This window comes from Bufo bufo, chromosome 5, assembly GCF_905171765.1.
Source record: "Bufo bufo chromosome 5, aBufBuf1.1, whole genome shotgun sequence".
Classification (NCBI taxonomy): domain Eukaryota; kingdom Metazoa; phylum Chordata; class Amphibia; order Anura; family Bufonidae; genus Bufo; species Bufo bufo.
In genome coordinates, this window is record NC_053393.1 from 229382592 (window position 1) to 229396400 (window position 13809).

Below are 13809 nucleotides of genomic sequence, written 5' to 3' on the forward strand. Positions count from 1 at the left end.
AGTGAGTTGCACTACAGAGGATTGCCCTAGTTAAAAGCAGAGATACTGCTTGAAGATTATAGACTTTACATATGAAAACTGCTTCATTACACTCTGCTTTCTTCTATAACAGTACTCACTATGAAAGCAGTGGACCAGCCGGCGCGTGACGTCACTCACTCTGTCATGCTCCTCCCACTTCATTAATGAAGCTGGCAGGAGCGTGACTGACTGAGTGAGTGACGTCACGTGCTGGCCGGACTGCTGCTTTTATAGTGAGTACTGTTACAGAAGAAAGCAGAGCCATTAAGGCCCCCTGCACACGATCAGGATTGCGTGCGGATTTTCCGCACATGAATCCTGATCGTGTGCATGTAGCCTAAAAGATTTTACATATAAAGTCTACTGTGTGCCCTGTGGTGTAATGGGGGTCACTATTCGCACAGGGACAATATACTGTGACACATATGATACTGTGACCAGCATAAGATCATCTTATGCTGGTCACAGTATCATATGTGTCACAGTATATTGTCCCTGTGTGAATAGTGACCCCCATTACATAAGATGCTATATCCCCCGTAGTAGTGCATCATCCACACATCCCCCTCATAACAGTGCGTCATCCACAGATCCCCCATAACAGTGCGTCATCCACAGGTCCCCCTATAACAGTGTCATCCACAGGTCCCCCCAAAACAGTGCGTCATCCACAGGTCTCCCCAAAACAGTGCATCATCCACAGTTCGCCCCAAAACAGTGCGTCATCCACAGGTCCCCCCATAACAGTGCATCATCCACAGACCACCATTAATTCAAAACCCACCAAAAGCACACCTTTTGGTTCAGATTTTTTTTTCTTATTATTTTCCTCCTCAAAAATCTAGGTGCGTCTTATCATCGGGTGCGTCTTATAAAGCGAAAAATACGGTATATGAAATACAGTATTCTTGTCATCATGATGTTACTGCTTCTCCCACTCCTCTTCTGCTCCGTCAGCCATCGATAAGGTAATGTGTGGCCGGAAACAACTCCACACTCCGAGCAATCCAATGGTGTGCAAGCTTAACTCCGACCTGGCCAGGTTTCTGGTGGTGCAGTTGCTGCTGCACCACATAGTAGATTCTCTGGCCTTTAGGAAACTGGAGCGTGCTCAGACCAACAGAGATATCTAGTCAGCATTATTTATCCAAACAAGCCATCCCTGCCTTGTACTCTCACGAGGCAGGGAACAATGGCTGCTCCTTGGAAATTATCCCATCTTTGAAGGCCTACTGGGTCAATGTTTTTTACAGCGACGAAGTACCAAGACTAGGTCCCCTTGACACCTCCAACGTCCCTGACATTATAACTTACACTAGAAACTGGCATAGGTTAGAGCTCAAGTCTACGCCAGTCAGGGGGTTGACCTGAGTTTCTGGGGCATGGAGGGTCAGAAATGTGATTTATTAAGAGACATTTGCCTCTTATAATAAAGTAGGCCTATCATACTCTAGCACAGGGAGATCAAGATTGGTGTATGGGAAAATGTATAGGAATCTCCCATTAGATGCTCTAAATTGTGGCACTTTTTTAGACAGATTTTTGGAGCAGACACATTAGTAAATCTGGACTACAGTATGCAGTAGCTCCCTGCACACAAGGGCAGATTTCAAAACAGAAAATCCACACGGTCTTTTGTGCATTTCCACACTGAAAAACCGCATGTGTTACTTCAGCTTTTGTTCGGAATTTGATGAGGATTTTCCTCAGATCTCAACCTTCTACTGAAAAGGGTGAAATCCGCACCATATATCGCACAATTGACATGTTAAGAATTTGTACGCCCGCAGCGCAGGACAATTCCTGCGCTTTGGTAGTACTGTGTTACGGTGGATTTTTTCTGCAACGTGTCGTCCTTTTGGCATCCTTTTTTTTGCGGATCCATTGTAACAATGCCTATCCTTGTCCGCAAAACGTACAATAGGACATGCTCTATTTTTTTTTCACTGAGCTACAGAACGGACATACGGATGCGGACAGCAGATGGTGTGCTGTCCGCATTTTTTGCGGACCTATTGAGTTGAATGGGTCCTTATCCAATCGGCAAAAAAACGGAACGGACACGGAAACAAAATACGTTTGTGTGAATGTAGCATAATAGTGGAGGAATCTCCCTTTAGGGCAGAGATCAACAACCTTCGAAACTCCAGATATGGTGAAACTAAGGCCTCTTTCACACGGGCGTTGCGGGAAAATGTGCGGGTGCGTTGCGGGAACACCCGCGATTTTTCCGCACGAGTGCAAAACATTGTAATGCGTTTTGCACTCGCGTGAGAAAAATCGTGCATGTTTGGTACCCAAACCCGAACTTCTTCACAGAAGTTCGGGCTTGGGATCAGTGTTCTGTAGATTATATTATTTTCCCTTATAACATGGTTATAAGGGAAAATAATAGCATTCTGAATACAGAATGCATAGTAAAACAGCGCTGGAGGGGTTAAAAAAATAAAATAAAAATTTAACTCACCTTAATCCACTTGTTCGCGATGCCGGCATCTGCTTCTGGCTTCATCTGATCTCTGTGCAGCAACAGGACCTGTGGTGACGTCACTCCGGTCATCACATAGTACGTCACATGATCTTTTACCATGGTGATGGATCATGTGATGACCGGAATGACGTCACCAAAGGTCCTGTAGCTGCACAGAGATCAGATGAAGCCAGAATGAGATGCCGGCTACGCGAACAAGTGGATTAAGGTGAGTTAATTTTTTTTAATTTTTTTTTTAACCCCTCCAGCGCTAGTTTACTATGCATTCTGTATTCAGAATGCTATTATTTTCCCTTATAACCATGTTATAAGGGAAAATAATAATGATCGGGTCCCCATCCCGATCGTCCCCTAGCAACCGTGTGTGAAAATCGCACCGCATCCGCACTTGCTTGCGATTTTCACGCAACCCCATTCATTTCTATGGGGCCTGCGTTACGTGAAAAACACACAAAGAGGAGCATGCTGCGATTTTCACGCAACGCAAAAGTGATGCGTGAAAATCACCGCTCGTGTGCACAGCCCCATAGAAATGAATGGGTCGGTATTCAGTGCGGGTGCAATGCGTTCACCTCCCGCATCGCATCCGCGCGGAATACTCGCCCGTGTGAAAGGGGCCTTAGACTCCCAGCATCCACACTTGCTTGGCTGTTCTCAAAACTCCCATAGAAGTGAATAGAGCATGCTGGAGTTGTACTTTAACAACACCTGGAGTGCCAAAGGTTGCTGACCCCTGCTGCCTTAGGGTGTATAGATATATGGAGATGGCCTACACATCACCCAGGACTATAAAACTGCCTGGCTTGCTCACCACTTGATTTTTCAACATCACTAAACACAGAGTCCCATAGACATTAAATGGAGTTCAATTCAAACTCCTAAAAAGGGGGGCCCTCATTCTAGTAATTTTGGAAGATAGTGTCTTTAAAGAGTCACAGGGTTTTCAAATGTTTGGTCAGAGAAATATAAAAAAAAGGTGATCACTTCTCTCTCCTCCTTCTAGCGATCCTTGGGGGTCTCAGAACTCGGATCCCCACTGATCAAAACCCAAGAAGTTGCTATAAAATATCAAAAGTTTGGTGAAAACTCAGTGACCCTGGAATACATCAGAATGTGTCAGATTCTATAGAAATGCAGCAGAAAAATAAGCCATGGGCCGCTTCTACATTAGATCTCCGCTATATGGCAGAGGCACCGGTCTATATACACTTCTGGCCTTTACTTCTATGGCACTCCCATAAGCATGATAAAAAACAGCCACATGCTGAGAGTTGTAGTTCTCCACGTCGTAGAGAACCAGCCTAGCAGCGGAAGACATGTTCTCCTCCCCGCGAGCACACAGGATATCCACGTCAGAGCGCGCGGCCTCCATTTTGTCATTCGCGGCGCTCTGAGGGCTATAGTGTGCGGGCGGAAGCGCCCTGTCCCACCACGCCCATCTCCCGCTGTACGGGCGGGCCGTGCGGATTCCACAGCCGACGCCCCTCCCACTCCGTGACGTCACCGGGTGGGCTGTAGTCGCCGCTTCCTTGCCGTCCGTAGACGTAGCGCGCACGGCGACGTCCGGTGGCTGTGTCAGTTACTGAGCGCAGAGACTCGCAGCAGGCCAGGCGGAGTGGGTCCAGCACCAGAGGCACCATGGGTGAGTCTCATATCCGGCCTGTGCGTGGATGTGTGAGGGGGGGACCGCTCGGTGATGGAGGGAAGAGGCCCCGCAGAGAGGAGGGGGGAGCTGGGTACAGGCCTGCTGCTGAGGGGGCTCCATGGTGTCCCCCCAGTACTTGGCTGCCTCTTCCCTGTGTGAGCCCCTCATGGAGGAATGGCCTGTGCTGCTGGTGACTCTGGGGGTTACTTGTTGTGGTCCTACATTTCAGGAGGGAACAGATCTGCAGTGTTTGTGTGAATTGGTGCATTGTTTGTCCCCCTGTGTAGATCATATGATGCCTATGGTACACAGCGGGCATGCTTGAGTAGTGCCCACGCCATGGTGAGCCTCATTCATTTCCCCTGTCACCATATGTCACCATCTGACCACACCCCTTTATAACGAAATTGTCGCTGCTGTCCGTGTATGGCTGGAAAACGGATGTAATTGTAAATCTTCCACCCGTTGTGCCCGCTGCCACGCGTTGACCACTTTATGCACTTTTTGTGCAGTTTTCGTTGTACATTGTGACTCGGGATTGTATGTGATTTACGTATTGACAGTTATACCTACGTATTAGTTGCACGCGTTTAGTTGCCCAATGTCGGGATGATTCTTCTGTAAATAGCCGGCGCATTATGTCATACTCTGCGTACTGTTCTGCCGGTGACATCACTTCCTCCTCAGTGGAATGTAGGATCTGCTTCTCCTAACGCTGAGAGTAGTAGTAGTGGCGGCTTCACAGGAAGCCGGCAGGGCTGGGGGGGGCTATAAATCCATCAGAAGGCAGGCTGCTGTTTATGGGAGCCTGTATCCTGTCTGGGGCAGCAGGCACCCTCTACTGCTCGCCACTTTTCCTTGGTTTGTTGATAGGTTGGGGAATTGCTGTTTAGGCTCCTTTTTATTATCCTTTTGGAGTATTGATTTCTTAAAGGTGATTTATGGCCAAAAATTGCCTAAGGGTGCCCAGGGCTCAAGCCAAGTTATGTGGGGGTCCCTGTTACGCTCTGTCACCATTGGCCTGGTAAGGCCTTGATCGCATTTCAGTTTTTTCACTGCCTTTGACCTGCAAAGGGGCCCTCTGATCTCTGGTGGTAAATTCTAGCACTTTGATAATGTTTGATTCACATGAATGGAAGTTACACAAGAGAATATCATGTATGGGCAGCTGGTGCCTAACTGTCTTCTCCGCTATGAGTTCAAATAAAAGAAAGGGTATCCCACGGCACAAAAACCACCCAGTAGTTGGAGTAATAATGGTTCTTGTTTATTTGGGCAAGTGGTACAACGCGTTTCGGGGTTTAACCTCTCAGCTATGAGGCGCATTACTGGGTGGTAGTCCCAAAGGTCAGCCGGCGTGTTACTGGGTGGTAGTCCCAAGGGTCAGCCGGCGCGTTACTGGGTGGTAGTCCCAAGGGCCAGCCGGCGCGATACTGGGTGGTAGTCCCAAGGGCCAGCCGGCGCGATACTGGGTGGTAGTCCCAAGGGCCAGCCGGCGCGTTACTGGGTGGTAGTCCCAAGGGCCAGCCGGCGCGTTACTGGGTGGTAGTCCCAAGGGCCAGCCGGCGCGTTACTGGGTGGTAGTCCCAAGGGCCAGCCGGCGCGTTACTGGGTGGTAGTCCCAAGGGCCAGCCGGCGCGTTACTGGGTGGTAGTCCCAAGGGCCAGCCGGCGCGTTACTGGGTGGTAGTCCCAAGGGCCAGCCGGCGCGTTACTGGGTGGTAGTCCCAAGGGCCAGCCGGCGCGTTACTGGGTGGTAGTCCCAAGGGCCAGCCGGCGCGTTACTGGGTGGTAGTCCCAAGGGCCAGCCGGCGCGGTCACGTGGCACTGGACACCGGTTACGTTGTAGGAAGTGACTACCAGGTCCCTCCTGATTGTAATCAGCGTAATAAGTAATTTCTATCCAAATTCACTCCTAAGTGGATTTTCCTCTCCCTTTCATCCTGCCGAGGTAAATTGCATTGGTGACTGTGGGAACGGAAGTTTTTCTCATTTGTTTTCTCGGGGCTGGACATCAGGAAGCAGCTCCTCCCTCAGGACATTGCTAGGGATGCAAGCGTTTGGCTGCGGGTGGCTGTCAGAGACCATCCTTCACCTGATTTATGTCTGGGGGCTGCATAGCTGTCCTGCCGGAAAGAAGATACCTTCATGTGGGAGGAAATGGAAGAGCAGGGATTGGAAGGTGAACGCTTTTTGTGGTTGCCTCTGCTCGTCAGCTGTTTTTTGTGACCTGTAGCATCAGTGAGTCTCTGGATTGCTGCCTTGGCTTTAGAAAAGAGTTTTCATTTTGTTAGTCACGTAGGAATAATATGTGCTTCGGGAGCAGAGGCATGGAAGTGAGGCAGGGTGAGACTCTTCTGAGTGTTGGGCGCCTCCCATGTGTGTGTGCCACCAGGAGAAAGCAGGCATGGGACTACTCATTTACTTTACAGGGCGGCTGTCAAACAGATGACAACTGTAGATGGCTCCTAACCATGGTTTATATCCTTTTACGGCATCTTGTCTGAACCATAACGGGATTACGGTAGACTGTTGGCATTGTCTGGTGGTATGGTTTTAGTTAGTGTGCTTTGTAGCCGATTGCTCCTAAAAGTCCTTTTCAGTGGAACCATCACTGGACTGCTAACACATTCCAAGAGAACAGAGAAGCATTGTGTCCTGGTAATGTGTATGAGGTGGAGATCCAGATATAAGTAATGTCCGAGATATATTTAAAGGGGTCGTCCCATGAAAAATATTCTACAGTCTTCATCCCTGATCTGAATACTATTGTAATTGTGTGGAATTAAACATTTAGCATAGCCACTGTTTGCTCTTTTCCTTATTTCTTGTCCATCTCGCTGAGGTGGTCGCACGCACGTTTTAAATCTTCAACTGCCGCCAGCCATATGTTCTGTTAGCTGTGACAGTTGTAGGGAGGGCTGCAGCAGAAAGGACCCCCATCCATGTGAGGTACAGGGCTGGTTCTAGCTTGGTTAGAAAGGTATTGTCGTGGACTATATGATGTCTGGTGTTCATTGTGGCATAACCCCCTTGAATAAACTCCACAGCTAATGCATTTTGGACCTGCATGAGATCCTTACTCATGGCCTGTGGATTCGAACTGTGAAAACGATATTCTATACAATTTTCTATCCATATCGCTTGATTAGAGATCATGTCATGGTGTCCCGAAATGTGGAAAACATGGATAAGGATTTCCAAGTGGGGAATATTCCCAAAATAGATAAGGGGTTAACAGCACGTAGATCTTTTTCCATAATATATGGGTTACAATGAATACAATAGGGGTGCTCCTAACTATTAGTGATGCGACTGTTGTATGCAATTGTATTCTGGAGAATATAACTAGCTCTATGGAAGCCACATTCTAATCTTATGTAAATGGAACATGTGCCGTAGCGGAGTTCATGTGGTTGTCACACTTTACTGTGTGGGACTTGAGTTCAAGCATAGTATTGACTATGATCATCTTTCTCCCCTCACCACAAAGTCTATTGCAAGTATCATTGAATTGTGAGAGAGGCTTCCAGTACATGAAGATTTCATTGCATCTCCCCAGCTTCTTGAGGAGTGCACGCGTCCTTGGCTGGGCGCTTGTCCTGGCTCTGGGACTTCAGAAGCGGACAATGTTGTCACTCTGGAGCTGTACAGGAAGCTGCACGCACAGGGTTAATGGCTGCCCAGCCCTGAAACTTGAGTTGGGACTGATGGATGGCTTCCCATGAATCTCCTTCTGGGCAGAGATAGAGGAAGTGCTCTCATTTGTTTAGTCTGATCCTTGATTCTGAAGTGAAAGCGACGACTTTTATTTTTTATTTCTGTGCTATAAATGCTCATTCTGCAGATACTATATCATTTAAAGTGAGCCTGATGGTACAGGACGTGTCATCTTCACCCACACCGGACTTTTTGTAGCGCGACTGATTTTAACTATTTAACTACAGCTGCAGTCCACATGACAGCATTCTTGTGGACTGCAGCTGTTACTCAATAGTTAAAATCAATCCGTAGCGCTCTAAAAAGTCGCAGTGCAGTCCAGGCCTTATGGCGCAATTACAGGAAATTCTGTGATACATGCGGGTCTCGCCTCACATAGAATGGAATGCCACGTCCAGACTGGTGAATTAGCTGACCCATCAAGGCATCGATGTCATTATGTGGGTTGTCTCATAAAGATAACCCCCTGTCTATACGCTCTCTTGGGGTCTATGGATGTCATATGTGGGGTTCACACTACATTTTAGCCTTCCGCTGGCGTACATATAAACACCTGAATGGTACTCAAACGTATATTGGGATGGATCTGTTCATTTAAAAGGGCCCAAAGGGTTAATCTTTGGACTTAGGCCTGATGCACACAACCGCAAGTTGCGGATTCGCAAAATATGGAAGTAGTCAGTGTGCCGTCCGCAATATATTTTGTGGGCTCATTGACTTGAGTACATATACCATCTTTTTGGGGAATGGATATACAAATGTGGAAAGCACACACAGATGATCCATATGTCTGTTCTGCAGAGTGATAGAACATGTCCTATATCGCAAAATGCGCCCTATGAACCCATTGAAGTCACTGGGTCCGCAAAAGAGTGCAGATGCAACCTGGACGGTATCCATATTTTGCGTATTTGCAATTTGAGGACCACAAAACACATACAGTGATGCGAATGTGGCCTAAGGAGATCCGACGGGCTGTTTATCACAAAGCAGCCTCCTGGATCGCGCAGGATTCTCCACTTCACCGCCGGATCCCCATTGACTGTAATGAGATCCGGCTGTGATCCGGCCTTACAAAAAGCACTGTGCCAACAGCATTTGCTCCGGATCTCAGTAATGGAGATGTGAACCTAGCAATTCATTTCCATCTTTTTTGCTGTATGGTAGACTGGGCGGAAAGCAGCTGAAACTGAAGAAAGGGCGGGCAGTGTATAGTAGCAGCTAATGGTTATTTGAATAATCAATTAGTTGTCGATAATTTAATCGATTAATCGGGAAAAAACACAAATTACAAAACAAAGAGGTTTATATGATTTTACTTGAAAAATTATGTTCAAAGGCCATATTAAAACAAATTGTGGATGGCACTGTTATGGAGGGGATCTGTGGATGGCGCTGTTATGGAGGGGATCTGTGGATGGCGCTGTTATGGAGGGGATCTGTGGATGGCGCTGTTATGGGAAGGGGGATCTGTGGATGGCGCTGTTATGGGAAGGGGGATCTGTGGATGGCGCTGTTATGGGAAGGGGGATCTGTGGAAGGCGCTGTTATGGGAAGGGGGATCTGTGGATGGCGCTGTTATGGGAAGGGGGATCTGTGGATGGCGCTGTTATGGGAAGGGGGATCTGTGGATGGCGCTGTTATGGGAAGGGGGATCTGTGGATGGCGCTATATAGCATCTTATGCTATATGTGTCATCCACAGACCCCCCCCCTCCCCATAACAGCGCCATACACAGATCCCCCCCCTCCCCATAACAGCGCCATACACAGATCCCCCCCCCTCCCCATAACAGCGCCATACACAGACCCCCCCCCCTCCCCATAACAGCGCCATACACAGACCCCCCCCCCTCCCCATAACAGCGCCATACACAGACCCCCCCCCCCCCACCCCATAACAGCTCCATACACAGATCCCCCCCCCCCACCCCATAACAGCCTCGGCCCCGCTGCTCACAGCAGACTATTCTGGCAGTAACTTTTACTCAGCGCATCTTTATTACCTTACAATGAAGCTCAGGTAACAGGCAGAGCAGGCGTCGCCTAACGTCACTCACTCGCATGACGCGCCTGCTCCGCCCACTTTATTAATGACGCAGGCGCGTCACGTGAGTAAGTGACGTTACGCCGCCGTCCGCTCTGCCTGTTACTGGAGCTTCATTGTAAGGTAAAATAAAGATGCGCTAATTTAAAGTAAACCGCCCGCATAGCAACGAATCAGAGATTATTCGATAACTGGATTTGTCGACAACGAATCCCGTTATCGAATATTATCGATAGTCGATTAATCGTTGCAGCCCTAGTGTATAGTAATAGTCGATATCTGTATATCGGCGTCTGGAGTATTTAGAACGGCCACATCCAGAAGCCTCCCTGCGTGATAGGGGAATGTCCTCTCAGGCTTCTGGAATTTCTTCTTCCGACTTTCCTGCATTTTACCCTTTTGCTTGCCCTACGTATCCTGTATGTAAGGCATATACCGCCTTCTGTGCAGGGGGCTGCGTTCAGTCCGGGGCAAAAATGCAAGACAAAAAAAAGTTTCTCCCCCCCCCCCCCCCCTTCCTCATCACTTTGGAACAGGGACAGCCTTCAGCAGTGTGGTCTGTCAACCCACAGGCATGCTAGTTTAACCTGTTCCTTGCCAGTTCTAGATTTCCACGTTTTCCTTCTAACTTTCTTTTCTGTTGTATGAGGCTTGATAAACCCCCGCGCCAGATAACGGTAACATGTGCATTTGTCCCCTCCAGGGTGCCGTCCTTATATTTCTGTGTGCTAATATATGGCGGTATTTGGTGTAATGGGGGATCTGTTATAATATGATCTCATAGTCTAGTATATGAAAGAGCTGAGGATGGTCACCTAGTAGCTGAGAAAGTGACATGGATTCCAACACTGTACGAAGACTGTACTCACGAGCATGCTGCATGTGGATCGTATCTTTTGAACCTGTTGCTATTTTAGGAAGTCATTTTTGTATTTAAAGGGGACGCTTCGCCTCTCCTGACATGTCTGTTTCAGTAACGACTTGCATTCTCCAGGTAATACCGATTCTGGAGCATCTTTTCATATAACTGTGTTGTGCTATTACTCCATTATTCATACTAGAAGTTTATGAATGAATCTTCTCCTAGGGTTGGGCAATGCATCGGTGTTTGGCAGTATACCGCGGTGTTAAGAAACTGTGATATGGCGATATCACTGTTTCCTAATAACTGTGCTATTTTGTGACGTCAACGAAGCTGTCATGTGTGCTGACCACTTCAAGAACTGCGGCCTCCCGCCCCTGCATCATTGCATATTAATTGTTGCCTGCAGCGGCCGCCCATGCTCCGCCCTCCGACGTCTAGCGTCTGAATCATAGGAGGCCCCTGAGGCTGAGCAGCACAGTAAGGGAGTGAGTGGCGGTAAAGTCTCTGAACTTAGTCCCACTCCGTCCGACCACCACAGAATTCACTTCGCCTGCGGAGAGAGACCCTATATATTACAGCTGCCGGAGCCCGGCCCCGATTAAAGGTGTAATGTCTGTCTATCAGATGACCCCTATTATGTCTGTTACTACTCAGTCCTGCCTGCCTGCAACTAGCTGCACGCACCGCACTGCACATTGAAATAGCAGCCAGCAGGCAGGGAATGAGCCATCATGAGTCCCTCCCCCATGACATGACCAACAAGAAGGAATTACTGTACGGTGGTGGCAGGCAGGTCACACAGGTGGCCAGAAGACATGGCGGCGTGGCAGCACCTTGTAGCTGCTGCCCCCATACTGTAATAGATTGTCTCCTTGCAGCTGCCCCCATATACAGTATAACGTCTCCTTGTGTTTTTTTTTCTTTTAAACTGGTATTTATCGCGATATAAATAGTTATTGCGATACATTTCTTAATATCGTTTATCGTCTGAAAATTTTTCAAATCGCCCATCCCTATCCTCTCCTGGGTATTGGGAAGTGTCCCTGTACAGCCTGACTCTGGCAGCACTAATTGAACAGTGTCAGACTGTACAGGGACACTCCCCAGCTGGTAACACCCAGTAGAGGATTCATTCATAAACTTCTAGTATGAATACTGGAGTAATTGGCAAATATAGAGCTATATGAATAGATTCTCCAGAGTTAGTACATGGGGAATGCAAGTCGTTACTAAAACAGACTTGTCAGGAGAGGTGACAGCTCCTCTTTAGGCACTTAAAGGGTTTCTATCACTTTGTTTCACCTATTTAGCTTTCAGACACTAGCGATCCGCTAGTGTCTGCTTTATCTAACCATCCTAATATAAGAGCTTATTGTCCTGCCGTTTAGCTAAAAAAATAACTTATATAGATATGCAAATGAGCCTCTAGGTGCTATGGGGGCGTGATTAGCACCTAGAGGCTCCGTCTACCTTAACAAACTGCCGCCGCCCAGCGCGTCCCTCCAGCCCGCCCATCTCCAGCTGAAGCGATCCTCTCCGTGCGCGTCTCTGTTCTGCGCATGCGCAGTGAATGTCTGATCGCTTCCCTGCTCAGACATCTCCACTGCGCCTGTTCCTCGGAGCACTATGACGTCATCGGCGCAGGCGCAGTGGAGATGTCTGAGCAGGGAAGCGATCAGACATTCACTGCGCATGCGCCGAATACGAGGAGCATCGCATTCCGGAGGAGATGGGCGGGCTGGAGGGACGCGCTGGGCGGCGGCAGTTTGTTAAGGTAGACGGAGCCTCTAGGTGCTAATCACGCCCCCATAGCACCTAGAGGCTCATTTGCATATCTATATAAGTTATTTTTTTAGCTAAACGGCAGGACAATAAGCTCTTATATTAGGATGGTTAGATAAAGCAGACACTAGCGGATCGCTAGTGTCTGAAAGCTAAATAGGTGAAACGAAGTGATAGAAACCCTTTAAAGCGCATCTGTCAGCAGATTTGTACCCCTGACACTGGCTGACTTTTAACCAGGGTGGATTTGATTTAAATCACTAGTCAGTAAAGCTTGATTTAAATCATAGTTTTCTACATAAAGACAAATTCTTGCTGGTATAACTTATAATATGCAAGTAGATGAAGATTTAAACAACTTTTTATATTAGTTTGATTAGGTTGATTTTGCATTCATAGGTTTGTAGAAGTTAGGTATTTTTCTCAACTCTGTTCATGTTATAACATTTTTGCTGTGAAGAAGAGGCATGTGATCTCTGCTGAGTCAAAAGTAAACCAAGCATCAGTGATAATATCTTGTAGGCAGAGAAACTGCCCAATAATCTTACAAAAACCTCTGGAAGAGCATGACGTGAATGGATTAATGGAATTTATTTACCAAAAAAATTACACATATAGAAACATAGAATGTGTCGGCAGATAAGAACCATTTGGCCCATCTAGTCTGCCCAATATACTGAATACTATGAAGGGCCAAGGGCTATATCTTATATGAAGGATGGCCTTCTGCCTATCCCATGCATGCTTAAACTCCTTCACTGTATTTGCAGCTACCACTTCTGCAGGAAGGCTATTCCATGCATCCACTACTCTCTCAGTAAAGTAATACTTCCTGATATTACTTTTAAACCTTTGCCCCTCTAATTTAAAACTGTCCTCTTGTAGCAGTTTTTCTTATTTTAAATATTCTCTTCTCTTTTACCTTGTTGATTCCATTTATGTATTTAAAAGTTTCTATCATATCCCCTCTGTCTCTTCTTTCTTCCAAGCTATACATGTTAAGGTCCTTTAATCTTTCCTGGTAAGTTTTGTCCTGCAATCCATGTACTAGTTTAGGAGCTCTTCTCTGAACTCTCTCTAGAGTATCAATATCCTTCTGGAGATATGGTCTCCAGTACTGCGCACAATACTCCAAGTGAGGTCTCACTAGTGCTCTGTAGAGCGGCATGAGCACCTCCCTCTTTCTACTGGTAATGCCTCTCCCTATACACCCAAGCATTCTGCTAGCATTTCCTGCTGC

General features: G+C 47.4%; 1 protein-coding gene across 5 annotated transcripts in view; it reads left to right on the forward strand.

Moving 5' to 3' along the window:
- Positions 1-3917: 3917 nt before the first annotated feature.
- SEPTIN7 (septin 7) overlaps positions 3918-13809 on the forward strand; it is a 117695-nt gene continuing 107803 nt past the window's right edge. For 2 of the 5 annotated variants that reach the window (XM_040431308.1, XM_040431310.1), the window contains exon 1: positions 6278-6338. In XM_040431308.1, the coding sequence (XP_040287242.1) occupies positions 6305-6338 (34 nt within the window). In that variant the 5' untranslated portion in view covers positions 6278-6304. Of the gene's footprint in view, positions 4155-6277; positions 6339-6372; positions 6375-13809 lie in introns of those variants that run through there. The other 3 variants (XM_040431312.1, XM_040431309.1, XM_040431311.1) reach the window with 3 other exon arrangements.